This window comes from Acanthaster planci, linkage group LG16 (assembly GCF_054643075.1).
Source record: "Acanthaster planci isolate LZ-2023a linkage group LG16, COTS_SCS, whole genome shotgun sequence".
In the NCBI taxonomy this organism is placed as follows: domain Eukaryota; kingdom Metazoa; phylum Echinodermata; class Asteroidea; order Valvatida; family Acanthasteridae; genus Acanthaster; species Acanthaster planci.
The window spans coordinates 188,170-213,251 of NC_141792.1; the positions used below are offsets into that span (position 1 = coordinate 188,170).

Below are 25,082 nucleotides of genomic sequence, written 5' to 3' on the forward strand. Positions count from 1 at the left end.
TCCTGAATGCCAAATAGGGTATTTCAACTACTGTGCAATCATTTTCCCACACAGCTCAGTGTGCAAACATGTTTGTGCAAGTTTTCATTGACTGGCTTTTTATATTTGAACTTTGCAAATGGCAACAGCAAGACTAGTTCACATTTAGTGTCAGCACAATTTCTTTACAAAGTAAACAATTTAGTGTTTTGTAAATGACACTTGCAGCCTTATCTGAGTGGAATGTAAATTCAGCAGATTGGAATTTGACACCATTGGGTTAATTTCAACATCAACTACAGATCAGACACTGAAGCACCAACTGTGCACTCTGACAGGTGTAACTGTAACAGGTGTATAGTGAGTGTATCTGGGAGTGTATGACGTGTGTACATGTACATTAGCCAGCCTCGCACTCAATGGTTACCCATAGCATGCAAGTTGGATAACCATCACAGTCTACAATGTATATGTAGATAACATTGCCAGTCAATGTTTCTAAATTCAGAGAGACAACTCCCTCAGTTCAAAACAAAAAGACATCAATACATGTAACTACATGTATTCTTTCCAAAATGACGGACGAAAAATCACAAAAATTACCTTTTTTTAACTACAAATCAACAGGCAGCTCAAGATACAAAAAAAATTTCAGAATCTAAGGGCATCATATGATTTACTAAAGCAAAGCAAAGATGAAGAGAAAAAAATAAAGATGTCTAAATATTTAATATATTCATACCAGTATTTAACCCTTGAAAGCCGGTCAAAACTGCCCTATCAACATTATTTCTGATATCGAACCAAGCCTTAAAGCATTTTTTTAGTAACTCTTTGCAGTCATTTTGACACCGACCTTGTGAAAACTGGAGAAATAATTCTCCAGGACAGATCAGCCAAAAATGTATATTTTCCACTGCCATGCTCAGTGCATACCGGCTGGCTTGCATGTTGCCTTCAATTTTAAATGACAATAAAACCTTACAGGTCAGTTAGATTGAATTTAAACAACACATTTTTGTCAGGAGTGTTTTTGGTACAAGCCAAATTTTTAAAAACATGGGCATAAAACAGCCAAGTTCTTTGGGGAAGTGGAATTCCCCAGCTAGGAGATGGCCTAAAATAACCTGTCTCTTTAGAGTTAAAGAGCCTTTTTGTCCACTTTGAGTCCCCTTCTTGTCCACTTTGAGTCCCCTTCTTGTCCACTTTGAGTCCCCTTCTTGTCCACTTTGAGTCCCCTTCTTGTCCACTTTGAGTCCCCTTCTTGTCCACTTTGAGTCCCCTTCTTGTCCACTTTGAGTCCCCTTCTTGTCCACTTTGAGTCCCCTTCTTGTCCACTTTGAGTCCCCTTCTTGTCCACTTTGAGTCCCCTTCTTGTCCACTTTGAGTCCCCTTCTTGTCCACTTTGAGTCCCCTTCTTGTCCACTTTGAGTCCCCTTCTTGTCCACTTTGAGTCCCCTTCTTGTCCACTTTGAGTCCCCTTCTTGTCCACTTTGAGTCCCCTTCTTGTCCACTTTGAGTCCCCTTCTTGTCCACTTTGAGTCCCCTTTTTGTCCACTTTGAGTCCCCTTCTTGTCCACTTTTTGTCCACTTTGTGTAGGTTAATTTTGTGATGCTGCACAATCATGGCAATTAATAGTTTCAAATAATGCATTATTACTTATGTCCCAGAGGAAACAAGTTTTGGTCTGAAAATACTACTGGTGAACAGTAGCCTTCAAAACGGATTTGTGTAAATTGGTTCCAATTCCACATCACCAATAAAAACTAACCTGTTTGCTTGTTGTGATAGCTCCACCAGGACTGCTAGCTGCTTTCCGTTTGGCTTCTCTAAGTTCATCCATTGTTCTTGTCCTTTCCACGAGAAAATAAGCAATAGCTTCACTTGGCGTGCCATCAGCAAGATCCATAAATCCTTCCTAAATCCACACAACAGGTGCAAGCAGAAATCACAGAATAAGTTCATTTTACATTAAAAGCAATATCCCAATACCATTTTAGGAAATTTCACTAAACAAACAAGAATATAAATTATAGCAAAGACAAATGGACTTGAACATTTAGTTGAGCCCAAAGCCTTCCCAAAGAGAAGACAGGTGTCACAATATGCAAAACAGTTGTAAATCTTCTTACAATAAATATTTGTTAGTATAACACGATTAACAACATTTTCAAATTGAGGGAAGTTCAGTCATTTTCCATACACGTGCAGGCACCTATACACAGATAAATTTTACTCTACCTGAATCAGCAACTGAGTCACTTCTCTTTTGCCATCAGCAATCTCTTGTCTGAGTTTCTCTACATCTTTCTTCAGTTGATCATTCTCCATCTCAAATTCTTGAGTCAATGCATCTCGTTCCTCTGACAAATGCCGCACCTGTTCCATGTAACTCTCAACCTACATTGGGGAAAAAAGACACTGATCAGCTATCATAAATTATCCCTATCCATGTATCAAACAGCATCTTCGCACTGAGTGAAATATTAAAATTTTTATTGAGAGTTGTTACATTTTTCATAAAGTTCCCAAGTCCAATGCATCTGTTGACAACATATTAATACCTGTGTTAACACTGCACTGTAAGATTTTACCATTAAACACACTTCACAACTGAAACAAATGCCACCAACCAAATATTTCAGAAGGGGCATAACCTCTAGGATACAGTGTGTACACAGGAGTGGTTGTTAAGGTGTTCAGACAACAAGATGTAATTTACAATCACCTCCACAGAGAGGTCAGATTTAGGTCACACACATGTCTCCCAAGGTGAGTGGTATGCAGTAGGTGGAGACAACATTGTGTACATTGTACTTACATACCTGTACATGTAGTATATTTACATACAGTTTAATCCTCAAGTCAATAAAATTCATCAAGCTCAGAAACTAACACTTAAAATAGTTAATTTTGTAAAGAAAGACAATTACGAGACAATGAAGGCTGTAGACCTACATGTAGATGTATAAAGGCAGGAAAAGTGCACAGACAAAGCCAGCCCAGTTAACCCTAACCTTCTCCAACCACACAGAATTAAACAGTAGTAAAGTGTTTAATTCTGTGGGGATACATGTACATGTACTTGTAGGTCTGGTAGGCCAAGACAGTTGGTTTTTGCATTGGGTTTGGCACACCTCAGAAAAACAAAGTCCAACAGCCTCTGTGCACAAAGTCCCATATGGGTGTTTAACTTTGTGTGAATGGGGAAGGTTAGGTCCAGCAACCCTTGCACAGTTAGGATTATTAGGGGCACATTTATCACTTAAACACAAGGTTCCATCAGTCATTTTAAGTGACATGTACCATCCATTCCTTCATACTCAATATAGATTCTCTTGGAAAAAAACTAAGTGTGGAAATCAGATAAAAATTTAAAGAAAACTTGAAAGTCACACCCAGCTGTAACCCAGACTTTTAACAAATACTGTAGATGAGCTTTCTAAGAAAGAACACCATTCTCAATATTGTTGTGTTCATTTTCCTTGCATTGTGTTTTTAATATAGAGTTGAGAGTCTACAATGTACTGGCATTCTACAAAGCACTTCTTACATCTTGGGTCCCCTGACAGAGAACATCAACCCTAACCCTCCCTATGAGGTCAATTTTTCCCAAGGCCAAACAGCCTGGGAGGCTGTGGTAGCCAGTCACCACAAGATCCAACAGTGGCATGTTCAATGGGACTAGCTCCCATTGTCTCAACATGGCCAATTTGTTCAGCTGAGCACTGCTGATTGATAAGTGCATTGAAGCGTATCAGACTTTTTCACTTATTGCAATGTGCTGCGTCTGGCAGGGTTATGGCATGGAACAGACTTTACTGTTCCGTGAATAAAAGAGAGATAAAAACTGACTGGAATCCTGTGATTTCTTTGACCCACCTCCTGCATTTCCACAGCATGTTGCCTCTCAGCTCCACTCAATGCTTGCTTTGAGGTCAGAAGATCAGCTTCAGTTCGTGCAAACAGATGCCATAATTCCTGAAGCTTGGCCTGGTCACCAATCCGTGGATCTATACCATTCTGCTTTAGTCTTCGATTTATCTCATCAAGTTCATTCTTGTTCTAAAAGGTCCAGGGAAAATAAATAAAAAGATTAAAAACTATGAAAAATACATGTAGATGTATGTGCAAGCTGTACGTAAGGAAGTGGCAGCTGTTTTCCCCCAAAAAAGTCAACACAACACAAGGTCATTAAGATGAATTATCCATTTCACCCTTTATGAATTAACCTGATCAAGGTCAATCATTTAAGCTCTTCTTTCTGCATATTCTTCCTGGCACTGAAATCATGTCATCAATCATGTCAGTTCATGTTCATGGCATTCACGCGTGATGTCAGTGCCCATGTATGCCATGAGAACATTTGTCATCTGTACTGTATCTTTACATTGCAGACACCAATTCTGGCTTTGATGCAACAGAGAGAGAGGGTATGTGTACTTCGATTTTGCCATGTAGAGTGAGGCCTGTGACCAAGGAGGTTTTTAAACTTCCCAACCGAGTCCACTTGAACAAAGACGTTGTCGAGGTGGTTCCAGTCAATAATTGATGTATTGAAGAAAGAGTTTTTAGTTGGTCTGTGTTGCAATTTGTAGCAATGGAACTAGCTAGTACATTTGATGAGTGTGAACTGCCAGGCTTTCTTGGTCTAATTCTTCTGCCTGGTTTTGGGGGTTTTAAGTACCCGGTAGAAATCTGAGGGAATTGCTGGCACCAGCCCCGCCATAGCTAGTCCTAGTAACGTAGACTCTACGAACTGCCTTTGTAAAAAGTTGGACATAGTCGAGCTATGGTAACCCAACCAAGTCCAAATATTTAAAAAGGCAACTCGCAGAGTCCGACCAAGTTACTTACATGTGATTCTATGGTGCCAAGCAATGGTGCCGAGCAATGATGCTGGGGGGTGCATGTGACGTGTGATCATACTAATGATGTCTACACTATTCCTTCCTCCATCAGCCTTATTACTAATAGTGCATAAGTGATTTTGCACAATGGTAGAAAGACATTGTGGAAAGGAGCAAACATTGCCCCCTTTTCCTTCCCACAATGCCTTTCTACCATTGTGCAGAATCACCCATGCAGCATCAACAATTACAGGCTCATGGTCTAGAGTACATGCCGGGCATTGTTACGCCCCAAGTATACAGCAGTCCCAACTTTCATGACTAAAGTTGGGACCATCCCAACAATGATATGACTATCGCACAGAGGTCCTTTGCATGTGCCCAGCATATGCCAAATTCATATTGTTTACAATGTCATGTCATAGATGGAAGTGCCGCATTTCAGATGAATTAGGTCAATTGTAAGATGCGAAAACTTTAATAAGGTTGAGAAATTTTCTATAGGCATTGGTTAAAATATTTGGGCCAGCAGTCCTAACTGCAGAGCTGCAGTTGGGACTGTCCCAACTATAGTTGCAACAGACTATCTAGTTGGGGCGTAGCAGCATAATTTTTCCTCTTTCATTGAACTTTTTCTCAGCATGTTATTGTTACTCCTTAAACATGTTAATTAAATGAGGCTCGAACACACAAGGCATGCTGCAGTCGCTGACAGCCACGGTTCGACACTGCATCCTGCACTCACCACTGCATGCAGCAGGCTCAAACTCTGAGTCAGAGTCTTACCATCGAGGAAGGAGGCCCTCCTTCCTCCATGGTCTAACCAAGAGTAAGACCTACTCTTAAATTTAATTGTCTAACAACCATGACAACACTGAACAAAGTCTAACCAAGACCTACTCTTAAATTGTCTAACATTTGTTTCAAAAACTTACCGTCAAAATACCATTGACAGCTGTTGGTCGCGACATGATTTACTTTGACATGGACAGCTGATTAACTGTCGAAATAAACGTTGTGAAGTAATGCCTTTGTACTGCTGGTGTATCTATAATTGGATGAATCATTGATCATCATGGATCGATACACGTGTGGCAGCGTACCTATCGTGACTTAAGACAGCTAGATAAACCGTCTTCGCGGTCCTGTAAACAAAAATAGGCCCCCTAAACCCTATGGCAACAAACAAAGCTCACATCTTGCGATGCCAGCTACTTGCACATACTAGCCAAATCACTTTCTGAAATTAATGTAAAACAACAAACGCACATTTCATTTCTTAGCGCCCCAGCTCGTCAACATGTTCAATACAAAATGTCACTCACTGATGTCAACAACTTTCAAATGCATCTAGCTAGCTTGGTCGCGCGGCTAGGATCGATCACCAATAGTTCTTTGTAGCGCCCCCGTCTGGCGAAAAAGAGAAAATCACATTTCGCCCCGGCTGGTCCCCGCCCCTTCCACTGACCTGCGCCAGACCTGCTGCTATAGCATGTGCAGCTGTTTTTACACAGGACTTAACATTTTTTTAATGGTGTACATGTACCATAAATCACATTTCTGCCAAAATTTTAAATAAAATTCAAGAGGGATAATTTTATCCTGAAAACTAGTAGATTCCCAAGCACCGAAATATGTGTCCGAATATGACTGCACATTTTGACTAATGGATGAATCAAGGAGGCGGGGGGATTGAGTGATATCATAAAAAGACGGATCAAAGTCAGCGGTTTTTACTCCGTTTGTGACAAGGGACTAGAAGACAATATCCACTATGCAATAATAAAAAGCCTCAGAAGAGAATTGAGCAACCGTCGGTCGGCTTCTTTCGAGTGCCCCCCACCATCATCCTGGAAAGACCTATACCCCCTGTCCCCACTCGACGAAGGTAACAAAGCTGTTATCTTCAAGGCCTGGATCTGGACAGGTTTGATGCCGTCTCATTAACTTTGTGTGACCGCCTTTCCGCAGCATAGCTTCTTGCACCAATAAATTAAAAGCAAGAAAGTAGAGCAATCCTGGCGTCAAGTGGATAAGCATTCCATCCATGGGGGGTTGTGTGGAGATAAAGGGATATTTGGAAACAGTTTTTATCGAATCCAGGATTTTTGCAGTTCAAGTTGCAGTTTCACCTCGCTCTATCAACTTATTTATAAACGCTAGCCGCGGCCTTTTGTACGTGAATCTAAAAATAGTATCACAATACGAACAGCGCCCTCTTGTTATGTCAAGGTAATTACATCAGCCTAAAATTTTAATGCGTAATTACATGCGCACATCGCTAATCTCAAACCCTGACTCAATAGGCGGAAACCCGGCAAAAGTGGTAAGTTCACCAACGCCCAAAATAGACTTACAGAATCTTAAAACGAACGTTTTAGTCTTTAAATTTTGATGACGTATTCTGTCTTCTGAATGTTCTATAATTGGGAGATGTGGATCATTATTTAAAGCAAAAGCTGAGGCAGATTGTTTTCTAAAAAGTGTTATTTTGTCGTTTGCAAGGTAAGTTATGGGATCGTTTATTTACGCGGCGACTGCACTGCCTCATCCTAATAATAAGGAGTAGACCGTGTGTTTCCGACATAGAGGATCATTATTTCATTTCCGGGCCTTCAGTGTTGTTACTTTTTTGCAGCTATTGTCCTACTGACATTACTTACTGTAGGCATAACACTTTTGGGCTGTTAGTTGTTGATTACGTTTGTAACTAGCACTATATTTTATCGATGCTTAAACATGTTAAAATTTGCTTTGTGTTTGTTGCGAATTTGTTGTGACTGAAGTTTTGACAAAAGTACTCTTCCTACTCTTTTGCATGTTCAAGTTACATGTCTTAGCCCTTCCTGCTTACTGCCGCAGCTGCGCCACCCATGCATGTTCTGGCCTCGTTTCATGCCTCCACCCACCAGCCTGAACCCAACAGCTGCTGGTTGGATTGGCCTGGGATTTGTCACATGTCTAAACCACTTAGATTTAGTCTAGTGCTAGTAGTGGTTTAGCCTCAGGCCTACTTCATGTACTTACAATTGGGAAGAAGAGAAATTTCATGTTTAAATTGGAAACTCCTACTGTTGCTCAAATGCAGGGAGAATATTGACAACGTCACATTAGCTGGCCGAGTGCACCATTCATAAGTCTGAGAGTGTGCACGGGTATGCCAATGACTATTTCCTGAATGGCGAAACATCAAGTGTCATACAACTCAGTTTACTCTAGTCTGCTTGTCATGGCTGCTGGATACTGCACCACTGACATGACTGAGGAAACAGTCGCTATACTCCCAGAATTGTGAGGGAATCTCTGTGTACGAGCTATTTTTGGCAAATTCAGAGTTTTTTCTTACCATCCTCTTGTTACATATCGATGTGGACACATACATGTACTGTCGCCATTAGTGTGATCCGTCACACACACTTCACAAAACGAGTGCAACTTAACCAACATTCAATATAACAGCCTGGATGCCAAACTTGATAATTCTGACTTTTCTTATCAAGATTCTATCAAGAGACGTCAGGGAGTCTTTGTGCAGGGAACCACACAGTCTTTGTAATGACACTAATGGTGATCAGTGCACTAAATCCGATATCGGCTTGACCATTTCAAGTCGGGGGAGTATGGCACCTGTTTGCATTATATATGCAGTTGTAGTTTTCCTACAAAGATGGTGTCCACTAAGAGAGATCTATAGATGCATTGAAATCAAAGATTAGTGCGACAGTTTCACAACAGCGTACTTCCAAAAAACATTTCCATGCTCCCACACACACAGTTTTGCGTGTAGCATGTGCTCTGCCACACTCCCCCACTCCAAATGGTACAGTGTATATAAATGTACATCAACATGTAATAAGAGATAAGGATGGTAAGAAAAAGCTCTGAATTTTGCCAAAAAGAGCTTGTACACAGTCAAAAACCTGATGATCGCGTGTTAATGAGCAGATATTAGTGTGGATGACTTTTGGGAGAAGATTTGATTATGAAAGTGCAGTTGTAGACAATAAACGGGCACATTCAGAATCCCAAAGCAATAAAAATTTGGAACTGTGAGGCACACGAGAAATTCCTCACAATTCTGGGAGTATGCTGACTGTTTCCTCAGTATGTACAAGTTGGCATCCAAGTACACCTGCACATTGATATTTTAGTGATAAGCAATCAGGAGCAAATTGGTGTAGTGATGAATGGCAGTTGGCAGTATCAAAAACCGAAGATTTCACATACAAGAACGTCTGGGTAATTGCCAGAATGGCAAATTAATGTCCAGCTGAGGTTACGTAAGTTGTATGAGAAATACTGGTTTCACTGGAAGCTTGTTTTTTTTTTAAAGGAAAAGGTTTCTTGCACCACTGGTCTTAGGGGATTTGGGCGTAGAACTGTAGGGCTAAAGATACATACATGTAGGTAGTCCAGTTGACTGACCCAAGACTAGTCTGGGGCCAAGATTTACTTATGTTTGCTTTGGTACAGGTTTGTAACCAAAAATTTAAAAGTTGTTGGCAAAATGTACAAATTCATTCCACTGTGGCTCGTTGATCGTACACATTGTGTGACCATAGTTTGGTCACATAATCAGTGTCACTGATCGTGCTCCTACACTTGTGTGTTCTGAGTATCTTCCAATTTTAAAACATTTGTAGAGTAGCATGTATTTCTCTCGTTTTTTCAGGTTGGCTCAAATTGATGCTGTAGAAGCAGCATAACATACACCATGCAGACGATCAAATGTGTTGTAGTCGGTGACGGGGCTGTTGGGAAAACATGCTTGTTGATTTCCTACACAACAAATAAGTTCCCTTCTGAATATGTACCAACGGTAAGATTTCAAAACTTTTTTCCTATTTATTGAGATTTTGCGGAAGATAGTGGCATTTTTGTTCAAGTGGGTGAAGGTTATTTGATTTGAGTACCTGCTAGAAAAGGATGGGAAACCCAAAAAGTTGCTTTGTTTTATGGAAATGTTCCAAGTAGACTTCAAGATCTTTGATCTACCAGAAGGAAAAGTTTGCACACTTTGAGATTGCATATATATATCTACATCAAGACAGAGATTGTGGAGAAAATAGAAAAGGAATTAGACATTTGATAGCTTGGGTTTATGTGATTGAAAAGCTGTCTGTTATTAAAGTGATAAGCACTAGTCTAACGCCCCATGGTCAATGAATTTGGGGTTTGACAATCACCCAAGCATTTCCTTTGAAAGAATATACATAGATAAGTGCATCACTCAGTCACAGTTGTACAAGATGTGCATACTTCTGATGATATATATGAACTACAGTGCTTCCTGTCCCACATATTTCTTTCAACCATTGTCATGTTCAATTGTTGTCTGTCTCCCTTTCTGTTCTGTAAAAAGTGTTGCGTTGGGAAAACAAAAAACTTGTATTTTATGTCGTGAGATCTAATGTGTGTTTTGTTTTATCAATCAGGTGTTTGACAACTATGCTGTGACAGTTATGATAGGAGGTGAACCATACACTCTAGGGTTGTTTGACACAGCAGGTACATTTGACATTAAATTTTCTGGACTATTTACCTTCAAGTTCACTGTATTTGTAGGGTTGTCCATGTCCTATAGTTTAGTTTGATTGAAGCCAGAAGGGCTTGGTATGTTAAATTGGATGACGCTAAGCTGGGTGTAGCTAAGCCGAGGAAGTTCAGCAGCTGCCCAACAATTAGATGATTGTATCGTGATTCATCAGTGTAATATACATGTATATACTTGGCCCCCATAACACCTGCTAACACACTGCAGTGTCAATGCTAAAGTACTTATAACACTTTTAGCAACTTACACCCTCAAAGTCGTTGTCTATATTAGCTGTATCTGAAAGTTCATGTTTGAATTGCAATTAGGCCTAATTTTTTTAGACATATCTTAAGTCAATTAAGTGATTCAAAAACTGTTTATCATTTAATCAATTCATTTACCTTTTAAATTTGGAAGCAATAACTTCTCTGCATTTGATGTGCCAGGATTTGGTATGCCAGAAAGCAGGAAATATCAATTACATAGTGCACTGTGCTATCCGGATATCAGCTGGTTTGTTTGGTTTTCTACAGTATAAGGTAGATAACATTTGGCAAAAGTGAAAATCAGGAAGCGTGATGCACACTTAGACAGAAACTAAAACTGAACAGAATTCTAAGTAAATCTCCTGCAACAATTTATACTGCTGCGATAATCTCTCAAGAAAAGAAATTTCCAAGTTTCCTTAGTATACATGTACAAGGCGACAACTTATTTACATTTATGATATTGTGCTCAGGACATGTACATCGTTGCATTCCAAACAAACAGAAATGTCACAATTCCAAATACATTACCTATTTAATGCCTGGAATTTTTCCATTGAGGAAAATTCTTTGTGTTCATTGTTCATGTCATTTCAAAGAAGAACCTACATGTACATATTCAGTTGCATGTGCAGCACAGTGTGCAGCAGTTTTGCTGATTGACATGAAATTATGCATGCGGTACAGTTACTGTTGATCGGAGCCTATGCTGTGTTTCAGAGACCAGTGCAACCTTGCTTGTCCTCAGACTGTCAATTTCCTTCCTGATGCCATCATAGTGAACTGACATCCTGTGTCTGTAACCAAACCCACAGGCTAAGAAGTAATCAGACTTTAGAATGAATAAACCTATATGAATAAAATGACCAGGATCATACCCGTGTTACACCACCTCTTTGACCTGCATGTTGAAACACTGTTAATGCATCAAACAAGAAAGAGTAACTTCATGTGTTCAATGCGAATATCTGTAGTAGAAATGTATATGTACATGTACATGTGTATATAAATATGCAGTGTATATTGATGTGCCTCTGATAGTGAAGTTCAGTTAATTCTTGTGTACATGTATATTGCTTAATGATGATTTTCTCCTAGCCTTACACATAAATTGTTCACATAATTTAGCCCCACACTAATAAGCATTCTTTTAAAAATTCCATTTGCACATGACTAATTAAACTTCCTCCATCACTCTGTGAATAGTCTCTGTTCAAAGACTGCCCGTGTAATGTATGTCTTGTATTTATGTACCCAGCAATGTTAATTGACTTGCTGATACAAGCTTATCTTCACATATTGTTTATTTGCAAGAAGTTATAAAATGCTATAGCCTGACCTTTACATGTACTCTTTTCCAATTCATTTTATCTTCGTGAATCAAATTTAATGGAATTTGCAAACACAAACAAATATTTAAATGTTACAAAGTAAGAGGCACTTTTTAAATGTGTGTTTCTTTTTTGATACAGGGCAAGAAGATTACGATCGACTGAGACCTCTTAGCTACCCACAGACAGATGTCTTCCTTGTTTGTTTTTCTGTCGTCTCACCATCCTCATTCGAAAATGTCAAAGAGAAGGTCAGTCCTAATTCACCTCATGTATGTCTTACATTCAGAACACTGCAATCTCAGTCGCTGTAAAGTTAGGGTGACAAAATATGTTCCTTTTTCTGGATTACTTTTGCTCTCAATGTGCCATTTTTTATGTGTTCTGTAATAATGTAAACTGCTAAGCATGTGATTCCTTGGAGGCTTGGCTTATCATACATGGAGTGGAAAAACTAAGCATATTTAATCATGCAAAGGCTGTTAGTAAAAGTTGCATCTGCCATTCCAACTTCAAGCTGGTTTTCTTAGCTGCCTCACTCAGGTATATGATCTACAAAATTGATAATTGTATTCATTTGATTTTTTGTTTTAATGGACCATTTCATTCGTACACAGTGGGCGCCAGAAATCACACATCATTGTCCTAAGACACCCTACTTGCTAGTTGGTACACAGATCGATCTTCGTGATGACTCATCAACTATTGAGAAGTTGAGTAAGAACAAACAGAAACCAATCACTGTTGAACAGGGAGAGAAACTGGCCAGAGAACTGAAAGCTGTTAAGTTTGTGGAATGCTCCGCCCTTACACAGGTCAGTACTCACAGTTCAATCTGTTTAGGGAACGTCTCAAAAGTCAGGAATGTTTGCGTCGCATTGGACTGTTCCCTCTTTCCCTCTGAAATGGTACCATTCCATTGGCATGTTCATATATCAGCAGGAACGGTCCACTTTGTGCATCGAGTATGCTAAGGCAGTATTTCAATGGAACAGCTGTCTGTTCCAGAATGAGAACAAGGCATTCTGAATGAAACTTTCTGACCATTCTGAATGACGAGATGATCCCCTAAGTATGACAGATGGTCAAGAGTGTAGTAGAGTTTTGTGTATGACAATTTCAATTTGAAGGAATCCTGCCAATGGTATGGTTAGATTAGAATATGGCAAATATGGAAGGACAAGCCTCTCACACTGAGGTAGTGTTGGAGAAACATTGCATAATGTTGTCACTTTCACCTTGACACTTTTGAGTCCATCGACATTGAACAAGCCGTATCTAATTGCCTTGACTAAAGAGGATTTTCTGTATTTTATTTTGGTATGAGAAAGCGTTTCAGGTGACTGTTCCATCCAGATCTTAATATTTTTGTATTGGCTTGTGCTTTATAGAAAGGACTAAAGAATGTCTTTGACGAGGCCATTTTGGCAGCTTTGGAGCCCCCTGAACCACCCAAGAAGAAGAAATGTTCCCTTCTCTAGGCGTCTGTCATCCGATCTGTTATTGGTTTTTGTACCCACACAGGAAAGGTTTGTGAGGCACTAGAGGAAAGCCTTCTTATGTCTGCTTTATGCAAATTGTACCAGTAACAACAAAAGTGTTGCAAGAAAATGGCTTTTGCATGGGGAATGTTGGCCAATACACAGTGATTGGGTATTTGCAAACACTGTTCACACGTTTTATCCTTTATACAGCTTGGTTGTAAGTAACATTCCCCATTGGGTGATAATTAGACCTGTTATGAACGTGTTAGGAACAGGGAACGTTATTATTTCACTGGTACACTGCATCTGTGTGGCATATTTTCAGTGTGCATAAAGGAAGTGGTCTGAATGTTTGTTAGGGTCTTATTAAAATACCTGTTTAAAGTTCTTAGAAGCGTGAAGTCACAGGCATGCCATAGAATACTGAAGCGAATACGTCAGGTACAGTTATGTGTGTTAAAGGCATAAGCATCAGAATCAATGAGTAAACCAGCATTGGAACTTAATCCATTTGTTACTATACTTTGTGGTTCAAATGACGTCATGCTTCGGTACTCTCCCCTCCATTGAGATTTGGCATAAAATGCTAGTTCTTTCGAGGGCTTGTGTCTTTTACTTGCGTCCATGACTAAAACCATGGGAAGGGATAAGATTTGTGATGACTGTGTGAAAGTGTGTATAAATTTCCAGACTTTGTCAATGGTTTTTCATAAATCCCTTGATAATAATTTGTCCAGTAACTGTATTTTTGTACATGTATGTGCCATGTTGCAGAAGAACCTAAACATGTCATCCTGGAACTTTTGGTTTTCAGCATTGTAGTAATAAGACAAAAATGTCAATTTAAGGCAACTTTCTGGACATATTTGTGAAGAGAATTGGTTTTTAAGAGATCCTTTGCATCAAAAACAGTCAAATGCAGCCTAATTGCTACTGCATTTATACTGAGGCTGCATTTCAGTGTTCGCTAATCACCTGATACCTACACCGGTTATATGTTTGGCTTCCTCTGCTAGTATCATGGTCTTTGTTGCATTGGTAATACACATAGTCAATTTTTAGTTTGGTTTTGACAGGTGGTGGTAGGGTATACATGTAGATGTGATCCTCTTCTTGCGTCAAGTTTTTGTTTAGCTCTTAAAACTTTAAAATTCTTGCTCAACGAGGCAAGGAGGATAGTAGTCGTAGGCTCATCTCAAAAATGTGAATGCAGTCACTCAAACCAAAATATAGAGGGAAAATTTTATGTCCTGATACCATAGTATAATTATAAAAAAAGTTATTAAAAAAGTTCACGTCAGTGAATAGTTCACCCTTTCTATTAGTAAAAGCAGTTCATCTTTTTTTCCAGGTTGTCATTCTTAGGTGTTCAAGCATGTATACAGTTGATGAAGGCTCCATTTACTCTTACAATCACTTAAGCATTGATCAGAACAATGACCTGTGCCTTTGTATTTGTAGTGGTTTAAAATCCTAATGTGTTTTTCCTGCATCCAGTCCAAGATCATTCTAGTTGTAAAAAAAAAATGTAAAAAAATGATGTATAGGTTTTTTTATTTGGTTAACTTAAAGCATTTTTGAAGACATGTAGGAATAAACAAGACAGACATGCAGGAGATCTCAGACTTTAGTCCACAGGATTTGTACTGTCACGCAAGCAATAATGAAGGAACTTTACCTTTCATTCTTGCTTAGTGACGTGTTACCTGAGATTTGGGAGTAAACTTAACTGTTAAAGCACTTGTAACTTACACTATATAGTTAGTTTAGTTATGTAATTGATTAAAATGTGTATGCAGAACCAAGAAAGGTTGTCTTTTACATGTATGAGGCTACAGTTTGTGTTGCAGTCAGTGTATTAGTCTCGCCAAAAAGTAATGCGAACTATAAGGATTGCACATTCGCTCAAATAAAATTCATGTTGCACACGTAGTTCTTACACCAGATCATCATGTTGAAATATTTTTGTTACGAGTACCAGTTGAGGCATGGTTGCAGTTGCATAACCAGGTCAGGTTACCAGCCAAGACCAAACTAAGATCCATAACACTGATATTTTGGTGAATTCCCTGAACGTGGGACATGATTCTTTTTAAACATGTAGACAACAGTTTGGGAATAAAATTTAGCATCTAGTTTGGGATGTCTTCAGTTACATATTTCATCCTTCATTATAAGCTTTTAATAACTTGAAGTATTAATCAGTTATATAATGTAATATAGCAGGGTAATGTACCCAAGTTACAAAGATTAATGCAGAATTAACTTGCTATGATTAAACAACATGAAAAATAATTGTTTTATTGCTTCCTTTTTGTGAATTTCTTGAACATTTTTGTTTTGTCCAGTTACAAAATTTAAATTCAACGTCTGTCAGCAAAATTAAAAGAAAATGTCTGTTTTTTATTGTGAACAATTCAACTTGAATAATTTAACAGCTCTGTGCAAATAGAATTTGTAACAAATTTCCCTATTTTGTTCGTAGCAGATATTGTGAAATTTCTCTTTTTAAATGATATACCTTGACTACTAGGAAGACATTTGTGGACAATAAATTTACACACATTTCAGAAGTAGTCCTTAAGGGAGCAGTAACGCATTCATAATATGATTTCTATCCCGAATTATTCTTTAAGGTCAACTTTTATTGGCACAGTTGTGTGTGCCAACAGAGGCTTTCTATTTGTTAAACAATGCTAATCCGTAGGATCAAGAACTGGTCATGTTGAAAATTTCGTGTTAGTAACCGGGCAGAAGAGTGCGTGATGGCGTGCAGCTTTGCAGACAAAGGTAAATCTGCAACAGAACCCAGGTCTTTCTTTGGTGAGACGAGTCAAATTGTTTCGTTTGTGGCAGTTGTATAATCAACATATAATTGCTTTTGAGAGAAATTTTCAATTTAAGATGATCAACCTATAAAATGCCATCTCTTTTTCCGAAAAACAAAAACCCTAAGTGTTTGCGGCCCACTAGAAATAGAGCATTAAAAACAAGAGTTCCTTTCTCTTTTCAAAAGTCGCAATTTTCAAGGCATACAAATTGTTATTCTGTTCAGCACGAGTAGATTATTAGACCCACTATCTTGCTGGTCTGAATTCGAAACTGAGGGACATTCATAAGCTTGAGATAAGACCCCCTGAAGCATGCAATAAGACTTCAGCATTCCGATTCTGAAATCCGAGGGAAAGGGGCTTGTCTCAGAAGAGGCTGAAAATGATCAAGAAATCATTCAACCTGACAACCTCGAGTGAGTCAAGAATTCTTTCCAATACAGGCATTTCATAACAGTGCGCCTCCAAGAGTTTACAACGCACTGGCCAATCATAATGCACGAAATCTGTCGACTTAGCCCGTTTTCCAAAACTCAACTTCGGCTCCGTATGAGGCTTCAACTTTTTTTTTTACTAGCTGGCATTGAAGCTGAAAGCGCAGTAATCAGTCAAATAGTGCCACAAAACATCAAATAAGATGCAAGAAAGCCATTACAGTAATCCAATGTAATTTAAACGCTCCAGGCCCACAGTCGGGGATTGGTTTTGGGAACTTAGCCTCAGACGGAGACGAATTGATGAGTATTGGAAAACGGCCTTAATGTGCGTTTGGAAATGGTTGGCAGATTTCGCGCATTGTGATCAGCCAGTGCGTTGCAAACTCTTGGAGGCACACCATTGTGAATCGACCGCATCACAAAAGCAAGTGGGTCAGGAGGCATGATTGACTAATAAATTAATTAAGTTTCTATCATTTGTAAACTTTAAACAGGCGTTCGAATAAAGCGAAGAATGATGTATCCTAACAATCGGAAGAACACGAAGAACCCCACTACTATTCCACAAATCGACGCCAACGACAATGGAAGCAGTTTGATTTGGTCTAGTACCTCGACGCTGTCTACATATGTCACGTTGGGACTTTGATGACAAGCTTCAAAAACACTGTTTACCTCTCGGCATCTGTCATAATAACAAAATTAATGAAAGAATGTCATCACTAACAAAGTGACATTACTTGAACATTCCCCCAACTTTCGGATATCATACAAAGTTCCCTTCAAGCTGCCTCTTATTTCCAGTAGTTACCTCATTGTTATCATACACAAAGTTAACCAGACAGGTAAGCCTTAGGTCGGACTCTTACCACACAAAAGGTAAGTTATGAAAGGATATTCAACGTTTAAAAAATGAATTGTGCAGGATGTTTGTAATAAAGGATGTAATACATTCTTGTCTTTTGTGACAAACTATTTCAATTTTTATACCGGACCTAAATTAGGTTAGGCTTGCAGTTGCACCATGTACAAGAAAATACCTCTTTTATGAGTGTGGTTCTGAGAAGAACCGATGGTGAACACTCGACGTTCCAAACAGTATAGAGCTCTGTTGGTCTTCACCCTCTTGACGACTACATGATTCAACCGAAAGCCTAACCTAAATCAGTACTCCCACCATGCATAGCTTTAAGTCTTATCTATACTGGACTTGTTATATTTCGAGGCAAATTTAAGTTTCCTCACTTGAGTGGCTCTCCGTTCAAGCCAAACTCGAATTGCATCTGAAGTGTAAAGAAGTAAAACGTGTACGACAGATAACTCGTCCACTCCAACCATGGTGGTAGTTGCTCAATGTAGAAACCTCCTAGTATGAGAGTAGTCAGCATATACACCGATACGATGACCACTGCCTCTTGGATGGACGGTGCATATGCACTAATGGCCAACCCGATCGACTATCGTATGATAGGAGAGAATTCAAAACAGTTAATTTGACCAAAGCACTATGAGGTACTGGAATAATTGCGCTGCCGAGTTGACGGCCGTTTAGATATTAATTAAATTCATTCAATCCTATGCTTTTCTGTACTCCACTTTCATAATGACAGAATGTTGGAACCTCAATACCAACCTCACCAACCAAAACGTTGACCAGCATGGCACACCATGAAGCAATGAACGCTTGAGGATTAGCATTAAGACCTGCCATCCAGTAAGTGATGATGAAGTAGATACTTGGCATGATGAGAGTCAGTGGTAACTCACTCAGCATCTTAGCCAGATAGTATGCAGACAAACGATACGCTCCTGATAAACGCTCCTTATTCACTACAGTTCGTTCTGCAGGAACTGAAAAGAATGCAACGATTAAATTGTGAGAAATTACAAAGATCCACTCATTGTATCCTGTAAGACAAATGCCATGGAATTTCCTTCAGAAATTTCAAAGGACTTGTGATTTGATTACCTTTCATAAGTTTGTATTTGGTGCCAAATTATGTAAAGAATGAGTTTGGTTCTGTATTACGTAAATAATAGCTTTAGTGTACTTACAGGCATTCATTACCAGGAACATTGATTCAAAGCCCCAGTAGACCAAACCAAAAAAGAACTATAGGAAAAAAGACAAGTATATTATACGACAACAATGATTAATGCCATAAATGATTCGGCGCTTCGATCTGGCTGTCATGGTCTTAGCTCAGGCAAGATACAGCGTGTTTGTGTGCGGCACAGGTACTCAGCATTCATCATGCTGGCAAGCGCCACAAGAGTGAACGCGGGGAGACTCATGCGGGTATACGTAAAACAAGTTACTGTCTCGGATTTAAGTGGAACTCACTTGTAGAGGTTTTAGCACGGGAATGAAATTGATTAGAACTCAGTTTTGGAACTATTTGTCTATTTGTTCAGAAGTGGTAAAATTGACTGGGCTGATAATATATGGGAGCATTAAATTCTCTGTGTAATCGTAAGCCCGCCCCCTGAGGCTTTTCTCAATAATTATTTCTCGAAGTTTTTAGAACAGTTACATTATTTGAAACTATAAGCTTGCTCTCCCCCAAACAGAAAAATATGAAAGACTTACATAACCTCGGATATCGTTGATCCTCACCTCATCATGGCTCATCTGAAACCAAAGCAAACCAACAACCACAGCCAACAAGACATTCTTAACAATGAGAAACTTAGAGAGGAAGATATCACGTGACTGTTTGAAGTTGCGCTGAGTCAAGGTGTGGAGTTGATCGAAGAATGTAGTTGGCCATTTTGGTGAAGCATCTGATTCCTCGTTTCTTGAAGATGTGCTGACCCTTCTAGACCGAAGTGGTTTTAGGCGAAATCTTGGTGGCCGATGCGAGTCTGGAAATGACAACTCTGACATGACACCACTGTGATAGCCACCAAATACTCCTGAGATTGTTACTACCGTATTTCTCCGCTCTCTGCGGCCCACGTCAGAGCTAGATGACACCTGACTCGTTGCCCTGGGACGTCTTGTTGACGAGTGCTCAGGTGAAGGACTCCGATTAAGACTTTTAGGACTCAAAGGTCTGGGGGCATTTATCGACGGCAAACGGGAAAAGCTGATGGATTTTCCGGTTGAAGTCGTTATTTGTGAAAAATTAGGGCTTGAATGACGTACAGGTCTGAAATATCAAAGAAATGCCAACGAAACTGTTTTTAAATTCCTGAACTCACAGTCGTCTTCAAAGTTTCAAGTATGCATCGTTTGATTTACTTTACAGTTTAAGGTTGTCAAAATGTACACGGTTGTAACAAGAATACCTGATGCGCTGAGTCGGTGGAACGGAATGGTGGTGTCTTATTCCAATGTGGTAATATTCGTCCAGTGGTGTATCATTATGATCCAATTGCGATTGGTCCGACTGAGGAGGTCTTCTCCAATCAGGAGTTTGTGAGCCTCGTGACGTCAGCCTTACTACACTCCATGACTTCTGTTTTGCAGCTTCAAAGAGAATGGACATCTCGTCTTCGTTGCCTTTTGCTTTATCCACTGAAATGTTTAGAGACGGATTTATCTTGAGTCGGTATTTGTGAACCACGCATCAGGGTGTACCCGTAGTCTTGAACAATAAGGGCTCGATTTTAGGAAGAACCTAAAACCAGTGGACAAAAATGACATACTGACCTTTGTCTATTTAAGACTTACTCAGAAAATCAGCAGGATTGAAGTTAGGCTCACAATGTAGACCCAAACTCGCAAAATAGTTCAAAGCTTGATTTGCTTCTCCAAAGTAAATTACCTAAAACGAAAGGGAATCATTGTACAAGTTTCCGACAAAATGATCAGTTTGCACATGGCAGCATTTTTCGTTATAATTAATTAAAGTAAATGTCTTTAAATCAAAGTGAAAGACAGTCACACTTACCTGTCCCTCAGCCAATAGCATGAGGCGATCAAACAGGTGGAATATCTGACTGGAAGGTTGGTGGATTGACATAACGACTGTTTTATGTGTCTTTTCTGCATATGTCTTCAGATTTCGTACCAACTGCAACGATGTTGTGGAGTCTAGCCCTGACGTTGGTTCCTGGGTTGTTTTTTTTTTGGGGGGGGGGACGAAGAGCTTGTTTAAGCGAGGCCTAATTTGAACGTGCAATTTGTTTTAAAAAACAGTCACAAATTTTTCACTCATATCATAAGGCAGGCCCTCTTATAGGCGGCTGGAGGATTCCCCCCCCAAGACTAGTTTGTGTCTAAATATGTTAATATTTTGTCCTTGCTCACATAGTAAGACTGGAATCTGTTATAGTTCGATCTGTCTTGGCGGAAACAAGAGAGTTTTCGAATTTTTAGGTTTCTTAGGATCGATTAACCTCCCTTCAACAGATAGACTTGCAGCCTAGACTTCCTTACGATTGTCATTATTAAACATACATCAAGAATTAGCACAGCTGGGTCTGTGAGCAGCTCACAGGCGATGTTAGCTCGCTTCTTTTCCCCACCAGAAACACCACGATGGAGATAGTCACCAATTCCTAATATTACAAAAGAAAGAAAATTGTTACTCTAAAAATCATGTCAAAAGTTCTAAATCTGTGAATGTATGGGGATATTACGGGGTATAGCTCACTTGTGTCCAGACATTTGTTGAGGTCCAACGTGTCTACTATTTCATTTACGCGTTCGATCTTTGCCTTATAAGGCATGCTCGACGGAAGGCGAAGCCTCGCTGTGAACTGTGGAAATTAAAGAAAAAAATATGAAAATAATTAAAACAATTATACCTAAACCAGGAAATGGTCTTTTACACTTTTGTTCGGGTTAATTCTTGCAAATCATTAGTCCCTATGTTTTTAACCAATCGGAAAATGGTAAAAGAGTATAGACCGGTAACATATTGACGTCACACTTTTTTGTATGTGCACTTTCCTTTCGCAGTGAGGTAGGATCCATTGAGTCCCCACAGGAAAACGCACCTGAACAAAGCATGATGTCATTATGTTTTAGGCTTGTTGAGGGAAGAATATCTTTTTAAAAAGTTCCCCTACCAGCAGCGTCTCTCTCAGAGTCAAGTTAGCAAAGAAGATATCATCTTGGAGAACCAGTGCGATTTTGCGCCGTTGTGCTTTGGTTAAGGGTGCATCATTCAGTCTCACGGTACCGAAGTTTTGAGTCACTACACGTCCTGATATCACGTGCAGGAGGGTAGTTTTCCCGGAACCTTTATCACCAAATAATCATTATTGGAGGAAAACTTATTTAACCTTTCACCATCATTTCAATTATAATGATTCCATTCACAAACTTAAAAGACCAGAATCTCAAAGTTGAGTCAGAACCCTTGTTCTTATTAATGGACATGTAATTTGTTAAATAGCATTTATTTGGTCTTACCGCTAGGACCAAGAAGGGCCAGGAGTTTGCCAGGTTCTGCCTTACCGCTGACGTCATGGAGTATGGTGGAATTCTTCACAGAGAGGTGGATATTGTCAAACCTGAGGGTAGCACCATGCTTCACCATGGTAATGTATACACGTCACTTTCTGTCACGTAGGAGAGTGAGAACTTTTACGTAAGGTCCCTCAGATAGCCACGTGCGTTCAATTTCACAAAAATATACATTTGAATAAAACATAACGTATATGAAGCTTAATTATGTTGGGTCAGATTAGGAAAAGTAATAGATTATGGACAGCTATATTACTTTACTTGAGCAAAATGTGGCTTTATTCATCATGTGTTAACGGCAAAGTTTTCCAAACATCATTTAATGTCGGTAGTCATGGCTGTGCATTAAAACAAACGTAATAGTCATAATAAATTGATTTAATAAAAACAAAAATCCATCTAAAAAGTAATGGCGAAATTGTGTTGAATGCAACCGGTCCCAGCAGATCAATAACAATACGTCATAGTTTGTAATTGACAATAGGAACAATTGACCATGAACTTTTGAATCAGTTCACGACATTGATCTGTGGGACACCGACGAAGCAATGTTGTCATTGCTCTTACCCAAAGTTATAATACATGCCCGTGCATGCAGTTAATTTTTGTTCAAATATTTAAAAGTCTTTTCAACCTTTGGAGGAGAAAACGCACTGTTATCTCATTCTCATTCGAAATGGCTTGCTCTTTCATGTCTCGGTGCTCTTTTAATTTGCTAATATGGTAATAATGAGAGGCCAATTCATTAGGGCGCCCTTATTAAATTTTATGGTTCTCATTTCTTTTACCACTTGAGATAAGGTCAGTCGGTCGAAAAGAAAATCCTTTTAAAAAAAATCCATGTTGCTAGTTTAGGGTTATGCACGAACCTCAGTGGGCCACGGAAAGGTGTGGAATACCGAATGTTCACGCGAACGTCGACCGTCGCTGTTGGTCGTTTGCAAAATCGCAAGTTTTCAAGGCTTTTGTTTTCAAAGGTCATGCTGGCCAATTTTTCCCCTACAGATTTTTATTTGGGGTTTAGGTCTTTTTAGCAGGGTCGGCGGGGGGGGGGACTTTTTTTCCGAGATCGGGAGCCCAAAGTAGGTCGGTCGAAAATGAGAACCATAGAATATAAAAAGGGTGCCCTTACCGAAAGTCTCAGCCTAGATGTTCGAACGAAATGCGCTGTAGACTATAACACCGCAAACCATTATGCGTGTACAAGTAGATACTGTCGTCCTAAAATTAGGTCAACATAAATCTTGTACGAACATGCAAGTACATTTATCATATCTGCCACCTAGTTTTCACTGCGTTTTGTTCCCTTTGAACACAAAAGCTATACCTCTAGAGCGTGTTCAGCGGATTCCTTTATTCTTGACGCAACAGTACCGGGACGGTCAAACAAAAATGTCAAACTAGCCCTTAAACCTTGAGTTTGAAAAGAATCCTGACCTGAAATCCAATTATTAATCGTACAAAGTGTGTTCCAATCCCCTGGGCAGTTAGGTTGAAGTTGGGACTGGATAATTCTATGTAGCAGTTCTTGTCCGCCGAGAATTTAGAAGCGCATTTCTTTTCCGTGCTGTTTTGGCAGAGAACAAAACATAAGGCTATTAGGTTGACGTCGGGTATGGGATCCCGTATAGGCTCGACGTCTGAAGGAAAACTGGAAAAAATATAGTGGTAAAGATTTAGTAATACACCCGATGAATCAATTTTATCGTGGTTATGACAAAGCTGCTGGTTAGCTTTTTGAAAGCTGATTAAACTTTACGATTTTGGACGGAGAACTGTTTCATTTTTGAGGAGTATTTTGCATGATACTGTAGGCCTAACTGTAACGTCTGGGAACACTAGCAAAGACTAGCTATAGTAGTATCTTGTGGGAAATTTGTCAGCGACTATGGTCCCAGTGCTTGTGTCATTGTGCATTTAGCTTAATATTAAACACCTGCTCTGTTACTTTCAACTGATTTTAAACAATTGATATATTCACAACTCCCAGCAGGAACTTCAACGATGTCTCCACCTCCGACATAAACTCAGCAGTGCACTACACTGGCATCCCAGCGCCACAGCCCTCGTACCACACAACATATGCACGTCAATCATTGTTCAACTTGAAAACGTTAACAGCACATTGGGAAGAATTCCGTATCGGACGGTCGCAATTTTCGGGTGTCATGAAAATTCACTGAAAGGGGGCCTGTTAATTTTGAGGGAGATTTTTAGTGCGAGGTTCAGCATTTAGGGAGAGAAGAAGTTTCAAAAACAAATACGATAAAGTCATTGGTGTTTATGACGCTCAAAATTGTGATGGTCTACAATCGAATTCTTTCCCAATTGCTAAACAGCTCAAGACCAAACCAACTATCGGTGAATGAAACGAGTACCTAAACTCATTAGTCTATCTACTCACCTGATTCTAAAATACCAAATCTATCGCTTAAAATTCTCTGCCTTCGTCATCTGTCTCTGTACTAAGGAAGGGTGGTTGTGTCGCTGCGTAGCGTATGAGCACTGCGTGACGCCAGGATTCGGTCTGGTTGGGTTTTGGTCATAATGTCATCACAGTAAACTATTATTGAGAATCAGTCAGGTGTGCATCACTAGTCTTAGTTTCAAGACGCCAGTGACCGGCTGTGGATTGCACATTTTACATTGTAACAGTATTTTGACAGTGAGGGAAAATCTTTACTCAAAAAGTGTATTGGGAAGGCGACAGCGCTGCAGCGGGTACAACTGATCGCGGACGTCTTGGGTCAAGACTAGTGCAACAGTCTTCTCCCGCCACCGATTGCGACACCTGTCTCTGACTGGACGTCTGCACGAAGGTTCAGGTTTTGTGGGAGTTTTTCCGTGCAAGGTCAATGACTTAAGGCCTTTTGTTCGAATTTAATCATGTATTAGACTGGGTGTGGGAAATCTGAGAAAATAAACAAATACGTAGTTTTGATTGACAG

General features: G+C 39.5%; 3 protein-coding genes across 14 annotated transcripts in view; 1 reads left to right on the plus strand and 2 right to left on the minus strand.

Moving 5' to 3' along the window:
• Window positions 1-6,190, minus strand: part of LOC110984555 (uncharacterized) — a 26,274-nt gene extending 20,084 nt beyond the window's left edge. For 2 of the 7 annotated variants that reach the window (XM_022244851.2, XM_022244847.2), the window contains exons 1-4: window positions 5,766-6,189; window positions 3,863-4,045; window positions 2,222-2,380; window positions 1,752-1,898 (exon numbers count right to left, since the gene is read on the minus strand). In XM_022244851.2, the coding sequence (XP_022100543.2) occupies window positions 1,752-1,898; window positions 2,222-2,380; window positions 3,863-4,045; window positions 5,766-5,801 (525 nt within the window). In that variant the 5' untranslated portion in view covers window positions 5,802-6,189. Of the gene's footprint in view, window positions 1-1,751; window positions 1,899-2,221; window positions 2,381-2,544; window positions 2,593-3,862; window positions 4,046-5,765 lie in introns of those variants that run through there. The other 5 variants (XM_022244850.2, XM_022244849.2, XM_087147033.1 and 2 more) reach the window with 5 other exon arrangements.
• A 903-nt stretch (window positions 6,191-7,093) lies between these two features.
• On the plus strand, window positions 7,094-15,742 carry cdc42 (cell division cycle 42). Of its 3 annotated transcripts, XM_022244899.2 has the most exons (7): window positions 7,163-7,335; window positions 7,919-7,985; window positions 9,503-9,649; window positions 10,266-10,338; window positions 12,105-12,214; window positions 12,581-12,778; window positions 13,355-15,742. In XM_022244899.2, the coding sequence occupies exons 3-7, from the start codon at window positions 9,545-9,547 to the stop codon at window positions 13,442-13,444; spliced, it is 576 nt and encodes a 191-aa protein (XP_022100591.1). In that variant the 5' UTR covers window positions 7,163-7,335; window positions 7,919-7,985; window positions 9,503-9,544; the 3' UTR covers window positions 13,445-15,742. The 3 variants fall into 3 exon arrangements, with proteins under 3 accessions (XP_022100590.1, XP_022100591.1, XP_022100589.1); XM_022244898.2 differs by lacking the exons at window positions 7,163-7,335; window positions 7,919-7,985 and adding an exon at window positions 7,094-7,156; XM_022244897.2 differs by lacking the exon at window positions 7,919-7,985.
• On the minus strand, window positions 14,954-25,019 carry LOC110984613 (uncharacterized). Of its 4 annotated transcripts, XM_087147176.1 has the most exons (15): window positions 24,539-25,019; window positions 23,572-23,701; window positions 22,396-22,472; window positions 22,081-22,229; window positions 21,735-21,907; window positions 21,317-21,422; window positions 21,121-21,221; window positions 20,612-20,773; window positions 20,392-20,485; window positions 20,007-20,235; window positions 19,306-19,867; window positions 18,771-18,828; window positions 18,349-18,566; window positions 17,961-18,172; window positions 14,954-17,400 (listed from the first exon to the last, which is right to left on the minus strand). In XM_087147176.1, the coding sequence occupies exons 4-15, from the start codon at window positions 22,205-22,207 to the stop codon at window positions 17,202-17,204; spliced, it is 2,241 nt and encodes a 746-aa protein (XP_087003302.1). In that variant the 5' UTR covers window positions 22,208-22,229; window positions 22,396-22,472; window positions 23,572-23,701; window positions 24,539-25,019; the 3' UTR covers window positions 14,954-17,201. The 4 variants fall into 4 exon arrangements, with proteins under 4 accessions (XP_087003302.1, XP_022100660.2, XP_087003301.1 ...); XM_022244968.2 differs by lacking the exon at window positions 22,396-22,472 and having other exon boundaries at window positions 24,539-25,017; XM_087147175.1 differs by lacking the exon at window positions 22,396-22,472 and having other exon boundaries at window positions 23,572-23,785; window positions 24,539-25,017.
• Window positions 25,020-25,082: the final 63 nt, after the last annotated feature.

Bases quoted from the DNA above. Each gene is read 5' to 3' on its own strand.
- cdc42 (XM_022244898.2), top strand. From the start codon at position 9,545: ATGCAGACGATCAAATGTGTTGTAGTCGGTGACGGGGCTGTTGGGAAA. The intron at 10,339-12,104 runs GTACATTTGACA...TTTTTGATACAG, and splicing joins AGGGTTGTTTGACACAGCAG to GGCAAGAAGATTACGATCGA. The intron at 12,215-12,580 runs GTCAGTCCTAAT...ATTCGTACACAG, and splicing joins TCGAAAATGTCAAAGAGAAG to TGGGCGCCAGAAATCACACA.
- LOC110984613 (XM_087147176.1), bottom strand. From the start codon at position 22,207: ATGGTGAAGCATGGTGCTACCCTCAGGTTTGACAATATCCACCTCTCT. The intron at 20,236-20,391 runs GTAAGTCTTAAA...TAAACATTTCAG, and splicing joins CAATCCTGCTGATTTTCTGA to TGGATAAAGCAAAAGGCAAC. The intron at 18,829-19,305 runs GTAAGTCTTTCA...TTTTTCCTATAG, and splicing joins TCAACGATATCCGAGGTTAT to TTCTTTTTTGGTTTGGTCTA.